At 39.6% G+C, this 25394-nt stretch overlaps 1 protein-coding gene across 1 annotated transcript in view; it reads right to left on the bottom strand.

Annotated features, from left to right (window-relative positions):
• The window catches only part of BAIAP3 (BAI1 associated protein 3), a 534732-nt gene that overhangs the window by 52865 nt on the left and 456473 nt on the right, over nucleotides 1–25394 (bottom strand). The window contains exons 25-28 of the mRNA XM_089682088.1: nucleotides 24384–24599; nucleotides 16768–16836; nucleotides 8896–8975; nucleotides 5373–5481 (exon numbers count right to left, since the gene is read on the bottom strand). Coding sequence (XP_089538214.1) covers nucleotides 5373–5481; nucleotides 8896–8975; nucleotides 16768–16836; nucleotides 24384–24599 — 474 coding nt within the window. The remainder of the gene's footprint in view (nucleotides 1–5372; nucleotides 5482–8895; nucleotides 8976–16767; nucleotides 16837–24383; nucleotides 24600–25394) is intronic.

The raw sequence follows: 25394 nt of genomic DNA on the forward strand, positions 1-25394 counted from the left end.
CCTGCGCTCCAAGCCTCACTATGAAGCTGAGTTCCGGTTTACAACTTCCGGTTTCCGGCTTCTGTGGCACTGCCGCCGAGGGGACAGGTGCAGGAGAGGTCCGCTCTCCTCCGCTGAGAGGAGACACCCTCTCCACCGCTGCGGGGGACTCGAGCGGGACAGTAAGTACTGTATACATGTCATATCACTGTAATGGAGTACAGGGGAGCTGGGATATACATACTGTATACATGTCATATCACTATAATGGAGTACAGGGGAGGGGGGATATACATTACTGTATACATGTCATATCACTATAATGGAGTACAGGGGAGGGGGGATATACATTACTGTATACATGTCATATCACTATAATGGAGTACAGGGGAGCTGGGATATACATACTGTGTACATGTCATATCACTATAATGGAGTACAGGGGAGCTGGGATATACATACTGTATACATGTCATATCACTATAATGGAGTACAGGGGAGGGGGGATATACATTACTGTATACATGTCATATCACTATAATGGAGTACAGGGGAGGGGGATATACATTACTGTATACATGTCATATCACTATAATGGAGTACAGGGGAGGGGGATATACATTACTGTATACATGTCATATCACTATAATGGAGTACAGGGGAGCTGGGATATACATTACTGTATACATGTCATATCACTATAATGGAGTACAGGGGAGCTGGGATATACATTACTGTATACATGTCATATCACTATAATGGAGTACAGGGGAGCTGGGATATACATTACTGTGTACAGTTTTATATTTTGGACTATTTATTCTAAATAAAAATGTAATTTCATAAGCTTTAAGGTGGCGTGGTTGGGGCCGGGCTGGGGGTTGTGTTTGGGGCAGACAGGGGGTGGGGTTGGGGGCGGACCTGGGCAAGGTTGGGTGGGGCAACTGGTGGAGAGTAAGTTTTGTGACCAGCTAGTAGGTCTGGACTCCAAATTTTAACCCCTGTCTTATAGTACTTATCACTGCAGCAATATTAAAATTCATCACAATCACACAAACTTACTAAAACACATACCATCAAGTCCACCCTTAAATATAGCAATAATATAAACATGCTAAAAGCAGTTAAAAAAATATGATTAAAAACTTTCCAACATGCAACTTCTAGAAATCTGCACCTGTTGGATCAATAGGTAACCTAGTACCAGGAAAAAAAAATGTACTTCAATTGTGTATTTGTTTGCATTTTAATTATCTTATATCTTTTGCTTGATGGCAACAGGATAAACACAGTATATTTCAGATGGGTTGGATCACCACCAATATATCTTGCCCTTCTTTTTATTCAATTGGCATACAGCATAAACTTTATCCAAATTGGGTAGAGCCAAATACTCTCAATGGTGAAATTATAAAATCTGACCAGAATATTTAGGGGAAATCAACCTCTTTTGTGCCCATTTCACTAAAAAAAAAGCAACAACAAAAAAACAAAACAAAACAAATTAGAGATCATACCAGCCCTTAGTAACATGCACACCCAAAAACCCGATTTATTTACTCATTCCATCTCCTCACTGCCTTTATATACCATGGAATGATCTATGTTGCTTGACCAACTTAATCCAAATATTTCCATAGTTTTTGCAGTATTAAATATTAAAATATATTCTGTGTATTACTCAGCTAAATGTTGAACCTTCTGTTGTTTCCTTAATATCTCATATGTGTCCGACTAAAGTGGTGTCATCAGCAAACTTCACTGTAGCATTTAAGATTTGTGTGGGCCAACAATCATCTGAAACGGTGTGAAATGGGTCAGACTAAACACACAGCCCTGTAGTACCCCTGTATTCAAATTGATAGTAGTAGACACTTAATCTCCTATTCTCATAGTTTATGGCCTGTTTGTCAGGTAATCTATATACCACAAGAACAGCAGTGGGCATAAGCCCAATATATTTAGCTTTCACACTAATTTGTCAGGAATTACTGTGTTAAATGCTGAGCTAAAATCAATAAACAACTTCCTAACATAAGCGTTTGAGTGCTCAAGATATGTTAGGTCAGTAAGCAAAGCAATAGAAATAGCATCATTAGTCTGTTGGCTTGATAAGCAAACTGATATTTATCCAGATCAATAGGGGTGCTTGCCCTGATATATGATAGTACATGTCTGTACCTCTCATAGGAGTTATGTGCAGAGGTAGTCAGCTCCCTCCCCCTGTACTAGAGATGCTACACGTATCTTCCATTCATTATGAGTAGTTTTGCTAGCCCATCTTGACATTGTGCAAAGTGCACTGCAGATTTTCATGTCTTTATTTATAGAATTTACCAATCCACAGCTCAGTATTTGGGCTGTCGTTTATATTAAAGGCTAAGTTTAGGTAAAACTTTTTTTAAATAAAACGTAGCACAAGGGACAGTATTTACGTTTAATTTGAAGTGTCCCGTGTATGGATATAGCAATCTTCCAGTGCTGTGGGGGTTGATGGAGCCAATGGACCTGTCACAGGCACTCACCAAAAGTGCCAACTATGCCCGCCAATTCCGACATCCTCCGCCATTCACAGAAGCTGTATTTCAGCTTTCAGGAATAAAAAGCTATTTATGAATGGAGGATGGGTGAATGAATGAAAGATCCACTTCTTCCATTCATAGAGAGCTTTTCATTTATGGCAGCTATAGTTCAGCTTCTATGAATGGAGAAGGGGGGTGGAAAGGGAGGCATATTCGGCAAGTTTGATGAGTGCCTGTCACAGGTCCTTTGGTTCTCTTGACCTCTGGAACACTGGAAGATTCTAGCAGTATGAAGTATGGGAAGGATCAGAGGACAGAGGATTTTAACTTTTAAGTTTTACTTAAACTTAGGTTTTAAAATCACATATACACCAATCAGTCATAACATTATGACTGCACCAAAACCCGTCCAGGCATGGACTCCATTAGACCTCTGAAGATATGCTGTGGTATATGACAACAAGCTGTCAGTAGCAGATCCTTTACGTCCTGTATGTTGCGAGGTGGGTTTTCCATGGATGGGACTTGTTTTTCCAGCATATCCCACAGATGCTTGATACCTCAAACTCATTGTTGCATTCCTCAAACTATTCTTGAATTCATCAGACCAGGCAACCTATTTCCATTGCTCCATGGTCCAACTATGTTGCTCATGTGCCCATTGTAGGCGCTTTTGGGTCAGCATAGGTACCCTGACTGGTCTGCGACTACAAAGCCCCACACATAACAAACTGCGATGCACTATGTGTGCTAACATCTTTCTATCAGAACCAGTATTAACTTTTTCAGTAATCTGAGCTACAGTAGCTGTTCTATTGGATTGGATTACACAGGCAAGCCTTCGCTCCCCCAGGGTGTCAATGACCCGTGGCTTCCCATGACCCTGTCACCGGCTCACCAGTTTTCCTTCCTTGGACCACTTTTAGTAGATTCTGACCACTGCAGACCAGGAACTTCCTACAACAGCTTCAGTTTTGGAGATGCTCTGACCCAGTCACCTAGCTATTATAATTTGGCCCCTGTCAGTTGCTCAGATCCTTAAACTTGCCCTTTTTTCTGCTTTCAACACAAACAATTTGGGGACAATATGTTCACTTGCTGCCTAACATATCCCACCCAATTTCAGGTGCTATTGTAATGAGATAATCAATGTTATTTACGTTAGCTGTCAGTGGTCATAATGTTATGGCTTATTAGTGCATATTTTAACATGAAAAAAAAACAACTAAATGATGAGGTGTAAGTGTTTAAGCCATGCTGAAAGATCTCTGAATGATAACAATGTATCCTCAGAGAAGTTCAAATTAGTCACATAACCAGCCATAGTAGTAGTTTTCAATGCAATACATAAATTAGGAGTTATGTGTAATGGTTAAGCAGATACTATTATTAAACAGATTTCTCAGTGGCAATAGCTATGACAGCTCAGGTATCTGAGAATCCTTTCATTAGGATTTATTATCTATCTGGAGTATGCCTGGAGAAACAGCAGTGAGGAAGCAGCAGTTAAGAATATGCTGACCAGCTGGGTTGTAGCAACACAACCCCGGCATTACATTGCCTAATCCTGTTTCTACAGCATCACAGCAGGTAAGAGGCCATTATACACAATAACTGAAAGAGGCCAGCTTCCTGGCTGGAAGTAATTGATTGGATAAACCTCTTATAATGAAAGGTCTTATTAGATTTATACAAGATATAGCTTTGTTTTCAATTCAGTGATTTTTTTCTCGTCACAGCTACTCTTATGAGGAAGGTTCTTTGATTCCTGTGTGTGTCCCAGTAAGCAAACAGCAAATCAGAGATTTTTCCTCCCAAGTGGCCACAGACAGCAATGAAGGCATGGCAGAGGTTAAAACCTTCTGTCTCTATCCAAAACCAAAAGGTATTGGTTGGAATTCCACCCTTCTAGCTTGAAGCAAAACTTTGCTCTCTAAAAAGGAACAGCTGGCTTGGTGAATACCAAGGGTGATGTGGACAGTTGATGGTGTAATGCAGGGGTATCAAACTGGCGGCCATCCAGCTGTTGCAAAACTACAAGTCCCATCTGCCTTTGGGAGTCATACTTCTAACTGTCAATCTTGCAATGTCTCATGGGACTTGTAGTTTGGCAACAGCTGGAGGGCTGCCAGTTTGACACCCGTGGTGTAATGCACTACGCTACATACAGTTGAATGGCAAAAAGTCCAGGGAGGTTTATGAATACTTTTTCTTTAAGCAAGCTTTAGGACAAGTACAACAGTATGTAATGTAGTGCATTACACCATGGAAGCAGGTGTAACATAAGTAATTTCGAAAACAATTGACCGGTTTAAATTGATGGCTGCCTATTGTAAATAAAAGATTCAGATTTAACATTAATTACATTATACTCAGAAAATGTAATGACAGTACTTCTCAAAATTTGAGAAAATATGATGATGGTAAAATATAATAACGGAATGACAAATATTTAAAACTGTTTTGATAATATTTACTGGGTGTTGGGATTTTCACTTCACCAGAGATTTTAACAGTACTGTACCATAGTTATTAGTGCGAGAATGAAAAGGAAAGTCTGGCAATTGCCCATTTCTAATCTGTGATTGATCCTGATCGCTCAGGAGATGTATGTTTTTCTATCTTGTGACATAGTCTACCCTTGTGTTATCTCATTGCTACTTGGGCTCTGTGTAGCAGATTTTATTGCCATCGTTCTTGTTCTAGATGGCAATGGTTTTGTAAGTTTAATGCAAAATCTTAACAACCTTTTTTTTAAAAAAACAAACTGTTTTTAGCAACAATAACTGGACCTCCTTTAGACATCCATAAATCAAGCCCAATAACTATTCCTGGTAATTATGCAGTAGTACATTTTACTAAATGATTTACCTCCAGTGTGTAATAAAATCTTCCATAGAACTCCACTGAAACTCCTCTGTTTGAATCCACAGCATCAATTATAAATTTCAGCAGGAGCCACCAGAGAGATTCAAGAACCCTGTGAAGAAGAGAATGACCAGGTATAGAAGGATATATAATAATATTACTGCTGTGAAATATTTGTGACTCAAAAGTGTTTTCTGACATCAAAACGTAGTGCTAATGCAATACCTGCAACATTGCTTAAATTAAACTGCATCCATTTTAACAAACTTCCCTTCTTGACCAGAAGCATACCAACTTTCAGGGAATTCTGGTGTATGATGTGGTAATGTAACTGGATTTAATCAAAGGTAAACCATATGTTGGTCCTGGCACAGTAAAGCTAAACATACTCTTCATTTCCTAATACTACTCTACTAATGGCTAACAGTGACTTCAGTAGAGTTAAAAGCCCTGTTTTTACCTAAAGTAATGGCTAACGCCAATTTAGTGGTCCACCCTGCCTCTTAATGTCAACAATTTAGGAAAGTCCAGCAAATGATATAAATACTGGACTTAGTAGAATGCTTAAAGGATTACACCATTCTCAGAGCTCATATCCTCTGCTCTGTATCAGGTATATCAGGTGCTTGTCAACAAGCGTGTCCTCGCACTGTGCGCTGTGTGCCAGAAAAATAATGGGATGTACAATGATTACGCCACTGTAATAAAAAACGTACTTTACGGAAGTCAAACAAACATGCTGCAAAAGTCCCACCTTAGAACAGCCCTGATTTTACACATTTCACTCATACTGGTTTACACACGGAGACACTGGAAATTTGTAGAGAAATTACTGAGAGGTAGCCTTTAAAAGTGAGCAATGATAGCTTTGAAGCATAAATGGGGTCCAAAGGCTCAAACATCAGAAGGTAAATGTAAAAAACCCCCCAAAACTAAAATTTTATATATTGTAGCTTGCCATTCATCAGATGTGGTGGCTGTATCTGTTTCCATTTTCAGACTTTTTACCTTAATTTTCACTTAATAACCAGATTTCTCCCCTAGGGGGCTAAGCTCACAGAACTCTATCTATGGAAGAAGCCATAGTTGTCACCAAGGCTGATCTTCAAACATGTCTTGTCATTTCATCTCCATTAAATGGGGGTGGGGATTACTAGTTTACTAAAGGAAGGTAATATTGTTTGTGCTTTCTGTTCAGCTCACAGTAAATGACAAGGACACTGTGTTTCTGTTAAGATTCACATTTATTTTCTGTACTTGTTTAAAAATGCTCTTAGCCTTAATCCCTGGTTCACATCTGTGCGGGAGGTGCTGCTGCAGAACCTGCAAAATATCTGCAGCCGCAACACCCACACAGAGGAATGTGGTACCTGAAGGCGGGTATCATTAATTCTAATGGCACACTGCCTGCACTGGAAATCGTAACCGTACTGGGAACCTCGGTTCCCATGCGGGCTGAGATTTCTCAAGTAGTGCAGGGACTTATTCCCTGCATGTTCCTGGGTACGGGAGTCCATTCAAATGAATGGGCTCTCATGCCTGCGCAAATCGCGGCCCGCACGACCGCACAGATGTGAACCAGGTGTAAAATGAAAACTAGTATAGTCACCACATTTAGGGATTAGGAAGCAGCAATATATGTTTTTTTGTGTTCTTGAGTTTATTTATCCTTTAAATCTGAAACCCAAGCACTAACTCTAGTGATACCACTAGCTACTAACACTAACCTTTCCAGGGTATATCCAAGCTTTTACTCTCTCCTGGCATTAGAGGGGTGTTCAAGCATGCAGGTTCAGACAGCCCTCAGGGCAGGACATCTTCAGGGGGATGAAGAGAGCAGTGCAGACAGATGCTGCCAGTTCCATTTATCTCAAGGGAGCACAACAGTGATTGAGGCAAGCTGTCTACACCTGTGTGATGTTTTTCCCAAGTAGGCTCTGGCCTGACACCATCTACATGAGATGATTCCTCAGTGAAGGACTGTCGGCGCAGCCCTACGGGCTGCTTATACAGCTAAGCATCTGCTAAAGGTGGGTACAGATGGATAGATATTTGGCTGGTTAAATAGGGACTAGCCAAATTTTGATCTGTGAGCGGTCCTCCCTATTCAAGTGAAGTCAATCATTAGGTTGACTTCTGTTGAATGGCCACACTGGAAATCTTTCACCTACTGCAGCCACTAATCCTTGTATTCTGACAGCAGGAACTCAATACAATGTTGCAGTGGGGAACATTACTCCATCCACCTTGTTTGTGTGGATGGAAGAATCTGAACCTTGTATACCCTGCTTAACAGAAGCAACTTCTCCATTTCTGGTATTGACGTAATGGACTTGACTTAGTCAAGACAAATAAGCTGTTCACTTTGCAAAGGAAGTTGCTCTTGGCAAGAAAAGTTTCCCAGAGCTTAGCACATGAGGTGAAGCTCTTCTGGTTTCCATCATCCATTCATGTACAAGCATACATTTTTACTATTTTCCCATTTGATTGGGTATTCTTTAAAAAGTGAAATCTCACTCTTTGAGATCTGGGACAAATCTCTGGTGAACAGTCTGTTTGCCTTTTTTGTAAATATACCCCATAATGTCTACTACCTGCTGCGTGGAATGTGTAAGATTTGGATTTTTGTTTCTCCACTTTTTTGTGTCATACCAATACAAACAAAAGAAATAAACATGAGAATGCCAAAACATTTGTAATTGCAACAATTTTCTGGGTGAAATGGTGCATTATCTGACAGAAATGCGGGGATGCCAATAATTTTGGTCATGACTGTATATGCAACCCCTTCCATCTTAAAACCAAAGCACAGTAAAAAAAAAAAAAATTTAGTTTTTGGTAACTGCCCTTCAGGGGTCTCTTACATTGGACATAGCTAGGTGTGAATCAGAGACTAGATACACTGGACATTCCTGGACCAAAATGTGTTATGGCTTCAAAGTGGTTTTCAGCCCTTGGTCAGCTCTTCCTTCCCCTAGTAGGTCCTATTTATGTTGGAACTGGGAAGGTCATTGACAACACAGGTCCTTGCTTCAGATGGCTTCAGAGTCTCTATACATCTTTCTGATTACTGACAAGATAACCATGCTCCTACATTAGTATGTGAGACATGCACACACTATAAGTTCTAGTGGGCTTCTGAAACAACAGGGGAAATGTTGGATGCCTGCACAAAATGAGCAACTGGGTGGAGTTTGTTTATGAAGGGAGGTATAAAGGGTGGTCTTAGATAGAAGGTGTTAAGGAGATTTGGCAAGGGTTAAAGGAGTTATGGATGGCTGAATGTGAGGGGAAGTATGAAGGGATTATGGGATGTAGAGGTGTTGGATATGAGGGTAATAACAGAAGATTATGTGAGTGGTGCATTGTGGATGTATAGGATATGATGTGATGGTGTGGTGTGATTATTTGGGCATGGGGGTGTTGGTTGTAGAGCCATAAGTTAAGAGGTTATGAGGGTTTGTTGATGAGATCTAGTTCCCAGTAGCTTTAAGCTTTACTTTTGTATAACACGTCCTTATCTTACCTGTACAGGTTTTCTTTCACCAAAGTTTCACTCAAAATAATTAATTTGTCATCTAGATATTTCATGAGAGGAGACACAGCCTAAAACAGATTATACACCATATGTTAGTGATTAAAATGACAGATAAATTACGGATGTTTGAATGGCTGAGCTGTAAAGTCCACATTAATTATGATTATCGCTATAATTATCCACGTATTTGCGAGTTCTCAGAAAACACGACAGCAATCACACTGACAGCATGCTAAAAATACACCACAATACTCAACAAAGCAAAGCCTGGCATTGGACCAGTGACAGTAGTGCATTGCTTATGCTCTACTGTGTGCTGCTGTTTCTAAACCATCAGACTCTCTAATGACCTGCCATAATAATTGGGCATGATTTATAAAAACTGGAAAACATATGATTGTTTGTCCATCGGATTTCAGATTCCAGCTGTCTTTTCTAACTCAGCTTAGAAAAAAAGAGAAAGAAGAGCACCAGCATAGTACATTTAAACTGTTAAAAAAAATCACAGTAAATTGACAGTTTCATATAAGAAAGGTGAACAGGTGAAATCAGTAGGGAATTCTGAGTCAAGTCTTTATGATCTTGGACAGCAAGATGCCGGCTGTGCTTATGTGGAGGCTCCGTACTCCTGAAGGTACAATAAAGACAAGAAAGCTGGAGACCAATTTGATGTTATTTTTTCTTAACAAAGAGACAAAAAAATGCAACTTCAACTAAAACTTTGTTTTTGGCTCTAGATGCAGTAGGGAAAGGTTATATAGCCTTTGTCAACTTTTTTTTTTGAGAAAAAGATTGAATGCCATTGTCTGACCAGTTCTGAGGAGTTATGGAATAAATGTAAAGGCGACATCTTTTCTTGTTACCTTTGTATGAGAAAAATTATTTATTTTTCCAATTTGTTTAACCACTTGCTGCCCACCCGCAATGTACTGCAGATGAGCGGCAGCTACAGGCAGAGCGACAGACCCATATGTCACTCTGCTCTTCCGGGTTTGGAGCGCACATGCGTGTGCCCCCCGCTGACCACCCTCCCCGGCCATTCGTTGCAGGAGATTCTGCAACACCCGTACTTCCCCCATTCACTGCCTAACATGGAATTAAGGTGGAAACAGAAAATTTAACTACTCCCCTTGATTTTTTTTAGGTGTTTACTGAAGATTTGTATAATTTGATTGTGGGCCAAAGCAATTTATATGCACAACAATATATCGCTGCCAACCCAAATTCAGCTCTTGCCAGACCATTCGCATGGAAACCTATCATAGTTTACGAATGTAACACTTTTTTGGGCCTAAACCTCAACATGGGTATTACAAAAAAGAATGAGTTGCGGTCATATTGGTCCACAGACCCTATTCATTATATGCCCGTGTTCTCTGCTGTGATGGCCAGGAACAGATATGAGATGATAATGCGTTTCATGCATTTCAGTAATAACACACTCTGTCATCCTCGGGGTGACCCTGAACATGACTGGTTCTACAAAATTTGGCCCCTCATAAACCACCTCACTGAGAAATTTCCAGATGTGTATACACCTCAACAAAACATTTGCATGGATAAGTCCCTAATTCATTTTACTGGCCGCTTTCCAATCAAACAGTATCTCCCCAGAAAGCGTGCCAGATATGGGGTCAAATTGTAAAAGCTCTGGGAGAGGGCCACAAGCTATACATATACAATTAGGGTTTATGAGGGAAGAGACAGTGAAGCAGAGCCCAACTGCCCAGACTACATGGAGAGCAGTGGCAAGATAGTATGGGACTTGGTGTCATCTTTGTTCTGCAAAGGGTAGAATTTACATGTGGACAACTTATATACAAGCAAGCCACTATTTAGACATTTTTACAATCTTGGAATTTGCTCATGTGGCCCCATGTGACCTAATCGCCAGAACTTTGTGGAACGGCTTGTACACATCCGACTTGGAAAGGGGGAGAAAGCCCGCATGAGAAATGATGAATTGCTCACAGTGAAGTGGAAGGACAAATGAGATGTTTTCGTCCTGTCTTCCATTCACACAGACACAATGACCCAAAATAGCATGGCATCTGGCGTTGTTGAGAAGACTCTGGCTGTGTCTGCGACTAAAACCTTAACATGGGAGGGATGGACTTAGATGACCAAATGATAAATCCATACTTAGTTCCCCACAAAGTTAGACACTGGTACAAAAAAAGGTGTCTATTTATTTCAACTAGCAATACGCAGTATAATGCAGTATAGTTCCAAAAATGTTAAAAATAAATGAAAAAAATAAAAAAATAAAAAAAAGTAAAGAAAATAAAAAGGATTAAATAGGGTCAAAGAAAAAAAAGTAAAAAAATTTTTGTTTTATTAATGTTCTGTTATTATTGTGTTTTATTGTTAACCGTTGTTTGCAGGAACACCATTCAGCTGCAGCACCAATCTGTTTATTCTGACAGTGCGTGCAGCCCTGCTGGAGGAGATTTCTCATCCGCAGTTAAATAAAAAAAAGAATGTATATGCTAGTGGTGCACCGAAATGAAAATTCTGGTACCAAAACCGAAACCGAAAATTCAGGATGCACTTGGCTGAAAACTGAAACCAAAATGGACAGTTTTAAAAAATGTATATATTTTTTAAAAATGAAAAACAAAATATACCCCTTTTTTTATAAGATATGAAAGATGATGTTACGTCGAGTAGATACCCAACATGTCATGCTTTTAAATTTATACAGGTTACCAGTTTAAAGGTACAGAGGAGTTCTAGTGCTAGAATTATTGCTCTTGCTCTGACGTTCGTGGTGATACCTAACATGTGTGGTTTGAACACCGTTTACATATGTGGGTGTGGCCTATGTATGTGTTCACCACTGCACAAGCACGGGGGAGCGGGGGCGCTTTAAACATTTGTTTTTAAATTTATTTTATTACATTTTGTTTACACTGTTCCTTTAATTTTTTTTATCACTTTTATTCCTATCACAAGGAATGCAAACATCCCTTGTTATAGAAATAAGCAGTGACAGATCCTCTTTATGGAGAGATATGGGGTCAACAAGACCCCGGGGTTCTAGCTTGTAGGATAGCTGGAGGAATCCTAGAAGGGTGTGCCGATCGCTAGGCTGCTCCTCAACCCTTAGCGTGCACCAGATTGTATATAAGATTTGTATCTGCCTGTGTGTGGTCGGCCAGCTGGATTGGAGTGGAGTCTCCCTCTAGTGGTGGCCAGAGGTAGTGTGGGTTGTGAAAGTATATCATGGCTGGTCTTATATATATTCAGATTAAGTCCCCCTTATTCCCTCTTACCCCAAGTCACGGCTGCACGTGCGCGCCTCGGTTAGCTAGTCGCTTTGGGTGTATGCGTGTGGGTTGGATCCGTGACAGCTTCTAATGTTGAGCATAAAATGCCATGACAGTTCAAACACCCCAAATGACCCCTTTTTGGAAAGTAGATACCCCAAGATATTTGCTGAGAGGCATGTTGAGTGCATGGAAGATTTTACTTTTTGACACTTTTTCTTTTTTGCACAAAGTTGTCACTTTAACAAAATATTTCTTACACATGCCAAGGGTATATGTCGAATTACACCCCAAAACACATTCCGCTACTTCCCCCAAGGATGGGAATGCCATATGTAAGAGACTTTTTGGCAGGCTAACCACATATAGGACCCCAAAATCCTATAAGCATTATTTCCTCAGTATACTTCCTGACTACCTAACACAGTTTCAGAGGCCCTGAAATGCTAGGATAGCACAAACACTCCCCAAATGACACCTTTTTGGAAAGTAGACACTCCAAGATATTTGCTAAGAGGCATGGTGAGTATTTTGCAGAACTCACTTTCCACAAATTTTTGGAAAATGAAGAAAGAAAACAAAAATGTTTTTTTTTCTTTTCTTTTTTTCTTTTCAAAACCTTGTGAGAAAAAATGATATCTGCAAAATACTCACCATGTCTCTTATTCAATTCCTTGGAATGTCTGCTTTCCGAAATGGGGTCATGGGGTTTTGTGTAATATCCAGGCATTTCAGGGCCTTGGATATTACACAAAAGCACAGCATAGTGGCTAAATGGTTAGCACTTCTGCCTGGCAGTACTAGGGTCATTGGTTTGAATCCCAGCCATGGCACCACCTGCCTGGAGTTTGCATGTTCTCCTTGTGCCTGCGTGGGTTTCCTCCGGGTACTCCGGTTTCCTCTCACACTCCAAAGACATGCTGGTAGGTTACTTGGATCCTGTCTAAATTGGCCCTAATATGTGTATGAATGAACGTAAGTTAGGGACCTTAGATTGTACATCCCTTGAGGGTTAGGGACTGATGTGAATGTACAATATATATGTAAAGTGTTGAGTAAATTGACGGTGCTATATAAGTACCTGAAATAAATAAAATAATAATAGTGAGGAAGTGACAAGAGGAAATATGCCCTTTGAAATCCTGAAGGTGGCCATTGCATTTTGGGGGCCTGTATGTGGCTAGGCCAAAAAGTCTCCCACATGTGGTATCCCTATACTCGGGAGAAGTGGCAGAATGTGTTTTGTGGTGTTATTCCACACATTCCCATGGCATTCCTATGTGTTTGCAAAGTATCATTTAAGTGACAACTTTGTGTAAAAAAAATATTTTTTTTGTCATTTTCCAAAAACTTGTGGCAAAAAATAAAATCTTCAATGTACTTGAAATGCCTCTCATTTTAGTACCTCAAGAAATGTGGCAGTCAGAAAGTAAAAGCTGTGTAAATTACAATATATATACCATAGTTTGTAGACGCTATAACTTTCACACAAACTAATTAATATATACATATTGGATTTTTTTTAACCGCTTCCCCACTGCCCTATAGCAGATATACATGTATATACGTGATTTTGCATTTCTGGGTAGAGGGCACGCACACCACCATTTGCGGCCTCAGCTGTCAATCACTGGGTCCCGGCCAGTGAGTACCAGCCGGCGCCCGATGATTACCGAGGATCTCCGATGGGGAGGAGGGCTGCCATCCAGAGCAGTGTGCTTGCAGCGAAGCACCAACACACCGCCCCCCCCCCAGTAAAACACTCCCAGCACACAGTTAACCCTTTGATCGCCCCTAATGTTAACCACTTCCTGCCCCCTTTTTTTAGCACTTATAACTGTATTGGTGTCACTGGGGATGTCAGTTCCCCCCAGTGTCAGAATGTCTGCGGCAGTCCTGCTATAAATCGCTGATCACCACCATTATTAGTAAAAGAAAACAAATTCTAGTATATACACCGCCATTTGTAAACATTATAACTTTCACATAAACCACTTAATTTACATGTATTGGGATTTTTTTTTTAGCAAAGACATGTAGCATAATACATTTTGGCCTAAATTTATGATGAAATTTGATTTTTTAATTTTTTTTACTGGACATGTTTAATAGCAATAAGTCAAAAATATAGTTTTTTTCTCAAAATTGTCGGTCTTTTTTTTATAGCGCACATAGGCGATCAAATACCACCAAAAGAAAGCTCAATTCATGGGAAAAAAAGGACCGAAATGTCATTTGGGTGCAGCATTGCATGACCGCGCAATTGTCAGTTAAAGTAACACAGCGCCATAACGCAAAAAATGGCCTGGGCAGGAAGGGGGATAAATCCTCAGGAAGGCAAGTGGTTAAAGTGGTTATTTTTTTTAATAACAGAAAGTAGAAAACATGATTTTTTTTCCCCCAAATTTTTGGCCTTTATTTGTTTATATTACAAAAAATAAAAAGCCCAGTGGTGATAAAATACCACTAAAAGAAAGCTCTATTTGTGTGAAGAAAAGAACATAAATTTTGTTTGGGTAGAGCGTTGCATGACCGCGAAATTACCAGTTGAAATGCAGGAAAAATGGCCTGGTCATGAAGGGGGTAAAACCTTCTGGGGCTGAAGTGGTTAACACCACCAAACATGTATGCAAACTTATTTACATTCTCTAAAACACTTTTCTTAGCTATCAACATGGATGGTCCTACTTGTATCTTAGGATGATAAACAAGTAATGGCAGTATATTCAGTATAGCAATCCATAACAAGCAAACTACATATGAGGTGTTGAGGCACAGAACAGAACTTTGTTTATCACTACATAATTAAAGTATTAATCAACCCAATCACTAAAATCTGATTATAATTAAAAACTGTCTTCTAGAGGCTCTCCTGCATTGTCACTTTGTAACATAGGTTTCTGATGGTGGCAAAAAGAGGCTGCAAATATTAGCAAATTGCTAATATTAACAATAAAAAAAACCATTGAAAAAAAGGTAAAAAGAAGTATTTAATTAAAAAAAAAAGTAATGTTTTGATATGAATAATGCTTTAGCAAAAATGTAATTCACTTAGGGTTTACATCTGTTTAAAAGATAAGTTCACCTTTCGTAATGTTACACCCATATTTTGGTGTAACATGTAAGATGTTACGTTCAGACCAGCCCCCGATCCCCCCCCCCCATTCTCGCTTTGACAGCTATCAGGGGATCTTTTCCTCCCTCGTTAGCTGTCAAATTGTAAAACAACATGGCCGTGCGGGGCTCTGCCCACACGTCCGCATCACTCATTCACAGTCATCTGTGAATGAGAGACTACAAGTCCCGACAGGGACTTGTTGATGTGAGGCTGTTTTTCAGCATACAGTACTGGCAAACCTCATGGCATTGAAGGAAGGATAAATGGAAAAATGTACCAAGACATTGTTGATAAAAATCTGCTGTCATCTACCAGGATGATGAAGGTGAAACGAGGGTGGACATTTCAGCAAGTCAATGATCCCAAACACAAAGCCAAGGAAACTCTCAATTGGTATCAAAGATAGAAAACAAAGCTGCTAGAATGGCCCAGCCAATCACCCGCCTTGAATCCAATAGAAAATCTATGGAAAGAACTAAAGATCCAAGTTCATAGAAGAGGCCCACGGAACCTTCAAGATTTGAAGACTGTTTGTGTGGAAGAATGGGCCAAAATCACACCTGAGCCATGCATGCAGCTAGTTTCTCCATACAGGAGGCGTCTTGAAGCTGTCATTACCAACAAAGGATTTTTAAGTAGTTAGTGTACTTTTTCCCTGTCATTACATTTTATTACACATAACTTAATTTCTTTACTTGTTTTGGTTTCTTTGCATGGATGAATTGCATGGGTTGTTCTGGCATGCGGTGAATATTTTATGTCAATGGCAGCTTTAGAAATAGATTTACTAAAAAAATGGTGGCGTGTTCAATACTGTGTGTGATATATATATATATATATAAGAGAGAGAGAATATATCTTTGTAAATATCAGCAACAAGTGACAAAAGTGAGCACAAACCTTTGGGACCATTTTCGTAGGATTGAGGCCGCCCCCCGCCCCTCCCCTCTCAAATGGGCTTGTTTGTAGTGGTTGGCCCCTTTAAATTTTGTTAAGCAGAATTCCTGAGATCCAATTGGGAGTTACAGAAGTTTCTGGAGAATTGGCTGACAGGATATAAGGGGCACCTGAATCATTTGGATCAGTGGCCAGCCTGCAAGCAGAAGAGCCCCCCCCCCTTTTGACGCATGCACTTTGTGTGGTGCTGTCACCCTGGAGTCAGGGGGGACGTTTTCAGAAGTGCAGATGTTTTATGTGATGGCTCGAGTTCCAATAACTGAGCCAGAAGAAGGTGTTTTATTATATTTTGCATGTTTGAATTTCATCAACGGTTATTGTAGATTTATACATGGTTTATATTGTGTAACACCAATAAAGTGCCATTTCCCGCCACAATCTGCCTAATGGTTTCTTTCTTAATGGTCGTATTTTTGGAATGTTCTGGTCATGGGGGGGGGGGGGTGCGGTCTGCAGTCTCATGACCACAAATTATATTACTTCTGCTGGACGTATTCTGCAGATTTGTATACATACCTCATCATTCTGAATTGAGTCAGGAGACAGACTGATGTGTTGTATGTATTTCTTAATATCTCCGATCATCTGTAGAGATAACAGACCTTTCATTTATAAAATGTAGATATTATACACATTTACACAAAGAAAACAGTTCATGTCATTAAAAGAAAAGGAATACTATTCCCAACATTTAGTTGTATTTCCAATTATCACACCCCTGCTTTAGGCTTCATGCACACTATCGTCTTTTTAAGCTCCTAGAAGCTAAATAATGTTATCCTATGTATCCATGCAACTATTTTAGGCTAGTAGCGTTTTTTAAGCTTCAGCATTTAAGAGCAGAAAAAAAGTGTTTTTGGGAGTATTTTTCTGGTGGAAAAAAACGCTCATTGCTCCTAAACGCTCTTAAATGCACCTAAACGTTACTAAAACACTCCTAACAGCTTTTGTCTACCTTTCTTTTTTTTTTTCTACATGTACTGTAAAAATGCTAATAAAATGCTAACTGTCCTAAACGCTTCTAGACACTACTAAAAAACTCTGTTGCCAATGATTTTTATCCTGCATTTTTTCCAAACAAAAAACCTGTAGTGTGCATGCAGCCTAAATGATACTTTATGATATATATATATATATATATATATATATAAAAAATACATAAATATAGTGTATATATGCGTGTGTGTATATATATATATATATATATATATATATATACTGTATATATATATATATATATATATATATATATATATATACACATTTAGAAACTCATTCAATAGTAGGCCTAGGTGCTGGGACTACAAGGCACTAAATGCACAGAGATCCTCTAATTGAAGATTATTGGCAAAGCAATAGCAATCTGTAAGAGTAGCGAGTTGACATTTTCAGGATGAAGAGCTATGGGTGTTTAGTGGCTCCAAAGAAAAGAATGATTGTTTAAAAATCTGGAATTCATTGGACTGCCTTGCACACACAGATGTCGAGGCTATTCACCTATGGTGTAGAGGGAAAGAGAGAGAAAGAAAGCATCAGCTGAACTAGAGTAGTAGAGTATGACATATACAGCTGACTACATGGGTGTCCATGGATAATAGAAAGATAAAACCAAGAATATTCTCATCTAATTGCAAAGTGCTGGCATCAGAAATTCTATGATTTTAGTGAGAGTACTAAACCTGGACCAGTGTTGTAGCTTGAAGAACGTGTGTTCCCATCTGCACTTTAATTGTCAAGTTAAAGCTGAACTCCAGGAAAAGAGCTAAATATATAGATGAAATAAATTTTAAATGATATTAAAACCAAAAATGTAATATATTGCAGCTTACCAATTGTTAGATGTGGTGGCTGCATTAGTTTTTTTTTTTTAGGCTTTTCCCCTCTGTTTTCCCCTGGTGATCTGGCCAGTAACACCCCTCCTGGTAGCCTCCCTAGCGGTCTGATTCTGTCAGTATTTCTGTGCTCAAAGCGGTACTTTTTTTGCATGGAAATATGTCGTTTTTTTATTGTAGGCCTGTAATTTTTAGGAATAACTCACTGAAATCTGTCCGAACAAGAGTCTAGTAAACATCCCGGGTAGGATAAAACTTGAAATACGAAATCATAAATTATAATATAATAAATAATCATAAAAAATAATAATATAATAATAATAAATTTAATTCAATAATATAATCAAACCAAAAACACTGAAATTTGAAATATAGCGCCAAGTTCGCACATCACTGAGCAAAGTCGCAAAATCGTTTTCAGTGTCTGATGACGAATTTCCCCACGAATCATTATCACTCAATTCTGCAAGTGGTTCTGATTTACTATCGCTCTCTAGCTGGTCTAAACCGCTTTTGACCTAAAGCGATGCTTTTTGGATGCCATGGACGTTTCTTAGTTTCCAGGCAGAAAGAACAGTAAAAATGCAGGCAGGGCACAGAACAAAGCACTCGGGACAAAATGTATGTGAAATGGTTTGATACAGTAATGTTTTACTATGTGATTTTAGTATATTTAGTGAATGTCACTTTTTGACATTTTTAAATTTCCCGCTGTACTGTCCCCGTACGCCCTGACGTTGCAGGGAACGGAACCCAGAAGACAGATGCCGGCACCCGCGGATTACATTACAGGGGACACTGCAGGAGGGACATCGCAGGAGTGCAGGACAAGGTAAGTGAAGAAGAGATCCCGGAGCAGCGCTGCAGGGTATTCCCGAGTGTAGCTCGGGGTTACCACTTGTGGTGCTGAAACTTTACCCTGAGCTACACTCGGGAATACCGCCAGGGAGGTTAAGGAGTGGCATGTTAGATGTACTAGCAAATGTAAATACACTAACAAATTGAAGACAAACTCCAGCTAATACTTTAAAATCAGTTACAGCAAACATTTTTTTTCCATGTTGAGATAAAGGTTTCTCATAAATAAATAAAAGCTGACCATGTAAGCACCCATGTCAGTGTTAATTGATTTAGTATATTGCAACATTTAGTATATTGCAACTTACCAATTCTTAGAGGAGATGGCTGCATTCATTTTCTTTTTTAGGCTTTCTTTCTTCTACATTCATCTGGTGATCTAGCCAGTAAGTCTGCTGTAATGTATACATTCTGCTGGAGAGCTTGTTTTGAAAAACAGCAGACTTACTGGCTAGATCACCAGATGAATGTAGAAGAAAGATAGCCTAAAAAAGAAAATGAATGCAGCCATCTCCTCTAAGAATTGGTAAGTTGCAATGTACTAAATGTTTGCATTTGGGCTTAATACCACTTTAAGGGAGCTGTTTTACTTGCCAAAATGTTTGCATTTGTGTCCATCCAGTTCTGAGATTTACCCTGCCCTACCAGACAGCAAAGCCAGGAAGCAGACTCCACTTTCTCTGTTACTGTTTTAGACTATAAAAATGCAGTGGAGTTCTCTCTGTCCCTGTCAACCTAACTGGATAGTAAAAGAACAAGTGCCTGCCTATTAGGTTCTCTCTGTGGTCACTCTGCTCTCTCCTCCTATTAGCATGCTCCTTGTCAGCACCTCTCCCTTTCACAGTCAGAGCTGTACAGAGGAATGCAAGAGAATTATACCATAAACTATTTAGGTATTACATTGTTTTCTTCTAAAAATTACATTTAATAGTTTATTAATGAATGCCTATCAGCATGCATGTGTGTCTATTACATATCAAGTTCAGCTGGGAGTTTGGTGCTGCAAATTTCACAGAGGTATAATACAAACTAAAAGTCTATATTATGATGTGATAACTTTAAACATTTTATTCTGATTGTTTATGAAAATTAGTTCTGTAACAACCTTAAAGTGGTTGTAAACCTCTGAAATGAAAAAACAAACAAACATTTTTTATAGTGTGTATTTGCCTCAGTCCAAAGCACCTAGTGTGATTTCTGTGTTTTTCTCTCCACCCTCCTCCTTCCCTATCTGAGTCACTATAGATCATTTATCTGTACACAGGTAATCCTGGGAGATAGCCATGCCCCCTCCAACACACAGTAGGTCATTACCTATGAGGCTGTAAAGGTGTGTGTATGTATGTATGTCCTTTTTCTCCACTCAGGTCTCAGATTACACTCAGCTCTCCTCACTGTGCTGTGTACTTTGTAACATCAGATACCTGCCCCCTGCCTCCAAAAGCTCAGAAACCCCGTGTAAACTGTTTACTTTGAATGGATGTAGAGAAGAGATGGCTGCAGATAAACAGTTACAACTTATGCAGGAGTTTACAACCACGTAAGGAACTGCTCACTTCAAAACATAGTGAAATGATGGAAATAGAGACGAGCTAAAGTGTTTTTAACCACTTCAAGTCCGGACACTTTACCCCCTTCCTGTCCAGGCCAATTTTCAGCTTTCAACGCTATCACACTTTGAATGACAATTGCGCAGTCATGAAACACTGTACCCATATGAATTTTTCAGCATTTTTTTGAGACAGATATAACTTTATTTTGGTGGTATTTATTTACCACTGAGATTTTTATTTTTTTGCTATATAAATGAAAATGTCCACAAATTTTGAAAAAAAAATGTTTATCTTATAAAATTTTGCAAATAAATAATCTTTTTGCATAAATCTTGGCCAAAATGTATTCAGTTATCTTTTTAGTAAAAAAAAATAACCCAAACTAGTTTATAACCAAAAATTATAATTTAAAAAAAAATATATTTTTATTTTTTTATATTATTATTATTTTTTTTTTTTAATATACTGCCACCCTAGCAGTACAGTGTCACCATAGTGACACTGTACTACTTGTGGGGGGTGATGAAGATTTTGTTTTTTTTTATTTACACTGATTGCTTTTACACCCATAAAGGTTATAAAAACAATTTCTCTTTCTCTCTGGCTGCATTCTTGCAGCCATTGAGAAATACTGTGATTGGTCACAGCTTGTCACATGGTACAAGGCTGTTGTGACTAGCCTTGTACCATGTGATCTCTGTGATCATTCACAGATTTCACACGTAGTAAGCAATGATGTGAGGAAGTGACATCTTGCTTACTACTATTCATGTGATCACTGATTTGCCAATCAGTGATCACATGATCGGGACCTCACACAGAGGTCCCGTACAGTGATCGGTCTTCCGCTGTGTCCGCCGGATAGAGCAGGCACCGGATTGCGGTGCCGCTCATTCCCAGGGAGTGCGCACAGGCTAAAATGGTGGGCGCCGTTTGTGAACAGCAACCCACTCCTGCACTGCTCCCGTCTGGCCGTTTATATACATGGGCCGGATGGGAAGTGGTTAATACATTTTACAAGCCAAAAGTTGCTGTGTGGTTGCAATTAATTACGCTGTTTACAGGGTTGCCACCTCATCACTTTAAAATTGAACACATATTAATTACACAGGTTCTGTGGCTGATGAAGGTTGTAATTAAAATGACTTAGTGCCTTATCTGCGTTAACGTAGCCTCAGATCCTGTGTTATTCATACGTCTTCGGTTTTAAGGGGATGAGGTGGCAACCCTATATTTACAGGTCATACAATTTGTGCACTGCACAGAAAACATAGGGTTGATTTACTAAAACTGGAGAATACAAAATCTGATTCAGCTCTGCATAGAAACCAATCAGCTTCCAGGTTTTTTTTTTAAAGCAAAGCTTCACTGAACAAGCTGAAGTTGGAAGCTAATTGGCTACCATGCACAGCTGCTCCAGATTTTGCACTCTTCAGTTTTAGTAAATCAACTCCCATGTCTTATATGCCTTTATAATTAAAGCTGTATAGAGGATCAAGAAAACTGACAGAAGCAGCCAAATGCAGATGCCATGAGGTGCTGGAACACACTCATTCTATACGGTGTGCCCCAAAATCTGGTATGTTTTTTGCAGATACCAATTTTATGAACCTGAGTGGGGTATGGGTTTCTCAATTGGCTAATTACTAAAATGGGCAGCCCTGAAGGCCAGCAAAAGACACAGAAGTTAGGTAAGTGCGACATCAGTTACTCAATCGAAATTTGCATAAAAGGGTGCCTCAGGCTTCAGGGTTTTCAATGCAATGTAGAAGATAATTAAAGTTTGATATCACTAGGTAGCATGTAACTGTATCTATTGGATCATTTGGTTTAACTTTACTACAGAATGGTTTTAAAGTAAGAGGAAGGCAGCGCTGAAACTTTGCATAATAGAGCCAGCAAGTTTTGGATGAAACAAGACACTCATGAATCCTCTAGATGCCCACATTTTATTCATGTTGCCAGTTTAAAAATGTAAAGCTGACAACCAGGGGCAGACTGACCATTTGGAAACTCGGCACTGTCCGAGGGCCCAGGGTCAGTAGGGGGCCCCATGAGATGCGCCTGGTACCTTTTTCATAGGCTTTTTTGAGTTTGGGCAAGGACACAGGGGCCCCATGATCCCCTATTGCCCGGGGCCCCATGAGTTGTCAGTCCGCCCCTGCCGACAACCCATTTCCTTTATGTTATAGGTTGCATACAGCATAATGAAAATGACATACACTGTAACCATTCCATTACAGCAGTATGTTGTTACCAATCAGTACGCCAATTGTAAATCTAATTGGAAAGCTTGAAAACTTTCTATCTGGATCTATCTTTCTATCTGGCTCCACTGACGTCTCCAGAGATTTCCAGTCCAGGTCTCTCAGGACATTGCTCATGAATTTGCGTACATGCTCAATGTTGTTCAGGATTATGCAGAGCTGACCATTCCATTACAGCAGTATGTTGTTACCAATTGGAAATCTAATTGGAAAGTTTGAAAACTTTCTATGTGGATCTACAATTGGTGTGCTGGCTTTCTCTTCTCATGAGTCCTGTGAACCATACACACAGTGCAGACATATTTTTAACTGCCACTGCAGTCATTACATGTTTCTGTTACCAGCACTGGCTTAAAATGCACCCAGTCTACTGATTCGACAATCATTCAGGAACAGCACACTGATGAGCTCATCGATCTGCTCATTTTGTTCTTTGCTCTTGTCACTGTGTTCTTTGTCAGCACATATGCATAGAGTAGAGTTTGATTAAATGTTAGTACTTCACTTCTCTCTACCTTTCTCCATGATGCTGCACTTACACTAGATTAATTAAAAAATATATTTAAGACCTATACAGGCGCGGACTGACAACTCATGGGGCCCCCGGGCATTAGGGGATCATGGGGCCCCTGTGTCCTTGCCTATGAAAAAGGTACCAGGGGCATCTCATGGAGCCCCCTCCTAACCCCAGGCGCTCGGGCAGTGCCCGAGTTTCCAAATGGTCAGTCCGCCCCTGGGCCTATATATGCCTAAGTGTTTTAACATACATCGGTGCAGATACACAGGTTTGCCTTTGATTTAAATGGTTCTTGGTAACCCATGTGTGAGGCACTGGGGTGCGCTGTTAATATTTTGATTCATAGACACATGCCATAAGGCCTGTGGATTACAATGCATGATAACACGTGAAAAAACAAAGACAAGCCAATTACTTAGCAAAAGACAAACATGGCCAACATACGCACCTACTGCAATTATTAAATAGCACAATGTATTAGTAACATATAACAAATGCACTTTCCCACAAAACAACCACTAGCTGGCTTGTATCTAGCAAATATAGAAACACACACTTCCTCTTTAGGTTTAATATTGCAGATCACTAAAGTGAAGCTGTGCCTTGTCTATACAGGGCAAAACCCTGAACAGGCAGAGATGGAGATGCATTACAAAGCATTCACTTGTGTGTATAAATTTGAACTTGAGCTGTTGAGCTTTGTAAACACTGGGAATTTTTAGAAGCACAGAAAAGTCTAGTCTGGAAAACACATGAAAAGGAGCCTAGAGTTCCACTTGCTGACTTGAGATGAAAATACAAAATATTTATATGCAAGACTTCATATTAATCTGACTAGAAAATAAAAAAATATCCTTCTTTAAATTTCTTTGTACTGACCAAGAGAAAGAAAGAAATGAAAATACATGCTTACCAGTTTACATCCCCTTTAAATAAACTAACACTGGCAGAAAACCTGCAGAAATGAAAAAATATAAACTCTATGCAGACAGTTCTGCTGGAAAGTATTGAACCTAGGACCTCAGCGGCACAAGACTACTTTGCTAACCCCTTAGGTATTGTTCTAAGAAAATACTGATAATTATCATCATCGCAGCTACAATACCTTCTCTGTTAGGTGTGCGATCATGTTTTTGGCTTCTCTCTGCATATCTATGTCAATGTTCTGCAGCTGTGTGCTCAGTGCTTTCTGCACTTGCTGCTTCCCATCCGACCCAGACGACTGCTCCACTGACGTCTCCAGAGATTTCCAGTCCAGGTCTTTCAGGACATTGCTCATGAATTTGCGTACATGCTCAATGTTGTTCAGGATAATGCAGAGCTAAACAAATGAAATTAGGTACAAAAATAAGGTCAATTAGGATGATAAGCTGAATGCAGACTTTGAACAAACTAAGACCAAATGGGGCATCTATAACAGCTGCTCTCCACAAAACATTAAAGTGATCACTCCATATGGGGCCTTCATTTTATGCGGTGTGGAGCTGGGGGCCTTCCTTAGAGTGTTCTCTGCTTAATAACGCAAAAAACAGGATAGGGGAAAGCCCACTCACATAACCTGTCAAAGTGACAGGTTTCCTTTCCTGGCACTTTTTCTTCCTTCCTCTATTCATTAAAATGAACAAGGCTTGACTTGATTTGGAGTCCAGAACTAAGTGTAACGCTTACTCCTGTAGGAGCCACTGGAAATATACCCAGGTTCTTCCCCAGTGGATTTCCCCACAGCCAGGGACATGAACACAGTCACTCTTTTCTACAATAACAAGTCCTGGGGTGTGGTTTTTTTATTTTTTTTATTTTTGGAGAACTTGACTAGGGTTGAGGGAATTAAGTGGGATATTCCAAAAACAGAAACTATGTACAAGTTGAGGATGGTTATCTCCTTTCTATAAAGCTAAAGTCCTTGCTTGTGGCAAACTGTGGACTTGACTTGTATTAGAAGCAGTTAAAAGTACATTAGCTTCTTTCTTTAGAGCAATAAGATCTGAGTCCCTTCACAAGGAATTAGAGTAACCTCTTCAGAACACCAGTCAATGTTCCCTTAAAAACAGACATACACAGCCGACTCTCTAGCACAAGAGGGGTGACAACAGCCAAAAAGTCTCTAAGATCTCTC

This window comes from Staurois parvus, unplaced genomic scaffold (assembly GCF_062004578.1).
Source record: "Staurois parvus isolate SC_StPar_1 unplaced genomic scaffold, SC_StPar_1.0 ptg000018l, whole genome shotgun sequence".
Lineage (NCBI taxonomy): Eukaryota > Metazoa > Chordata > Amphibia > Anura > Ranidae > Staurois > Staurois parvus.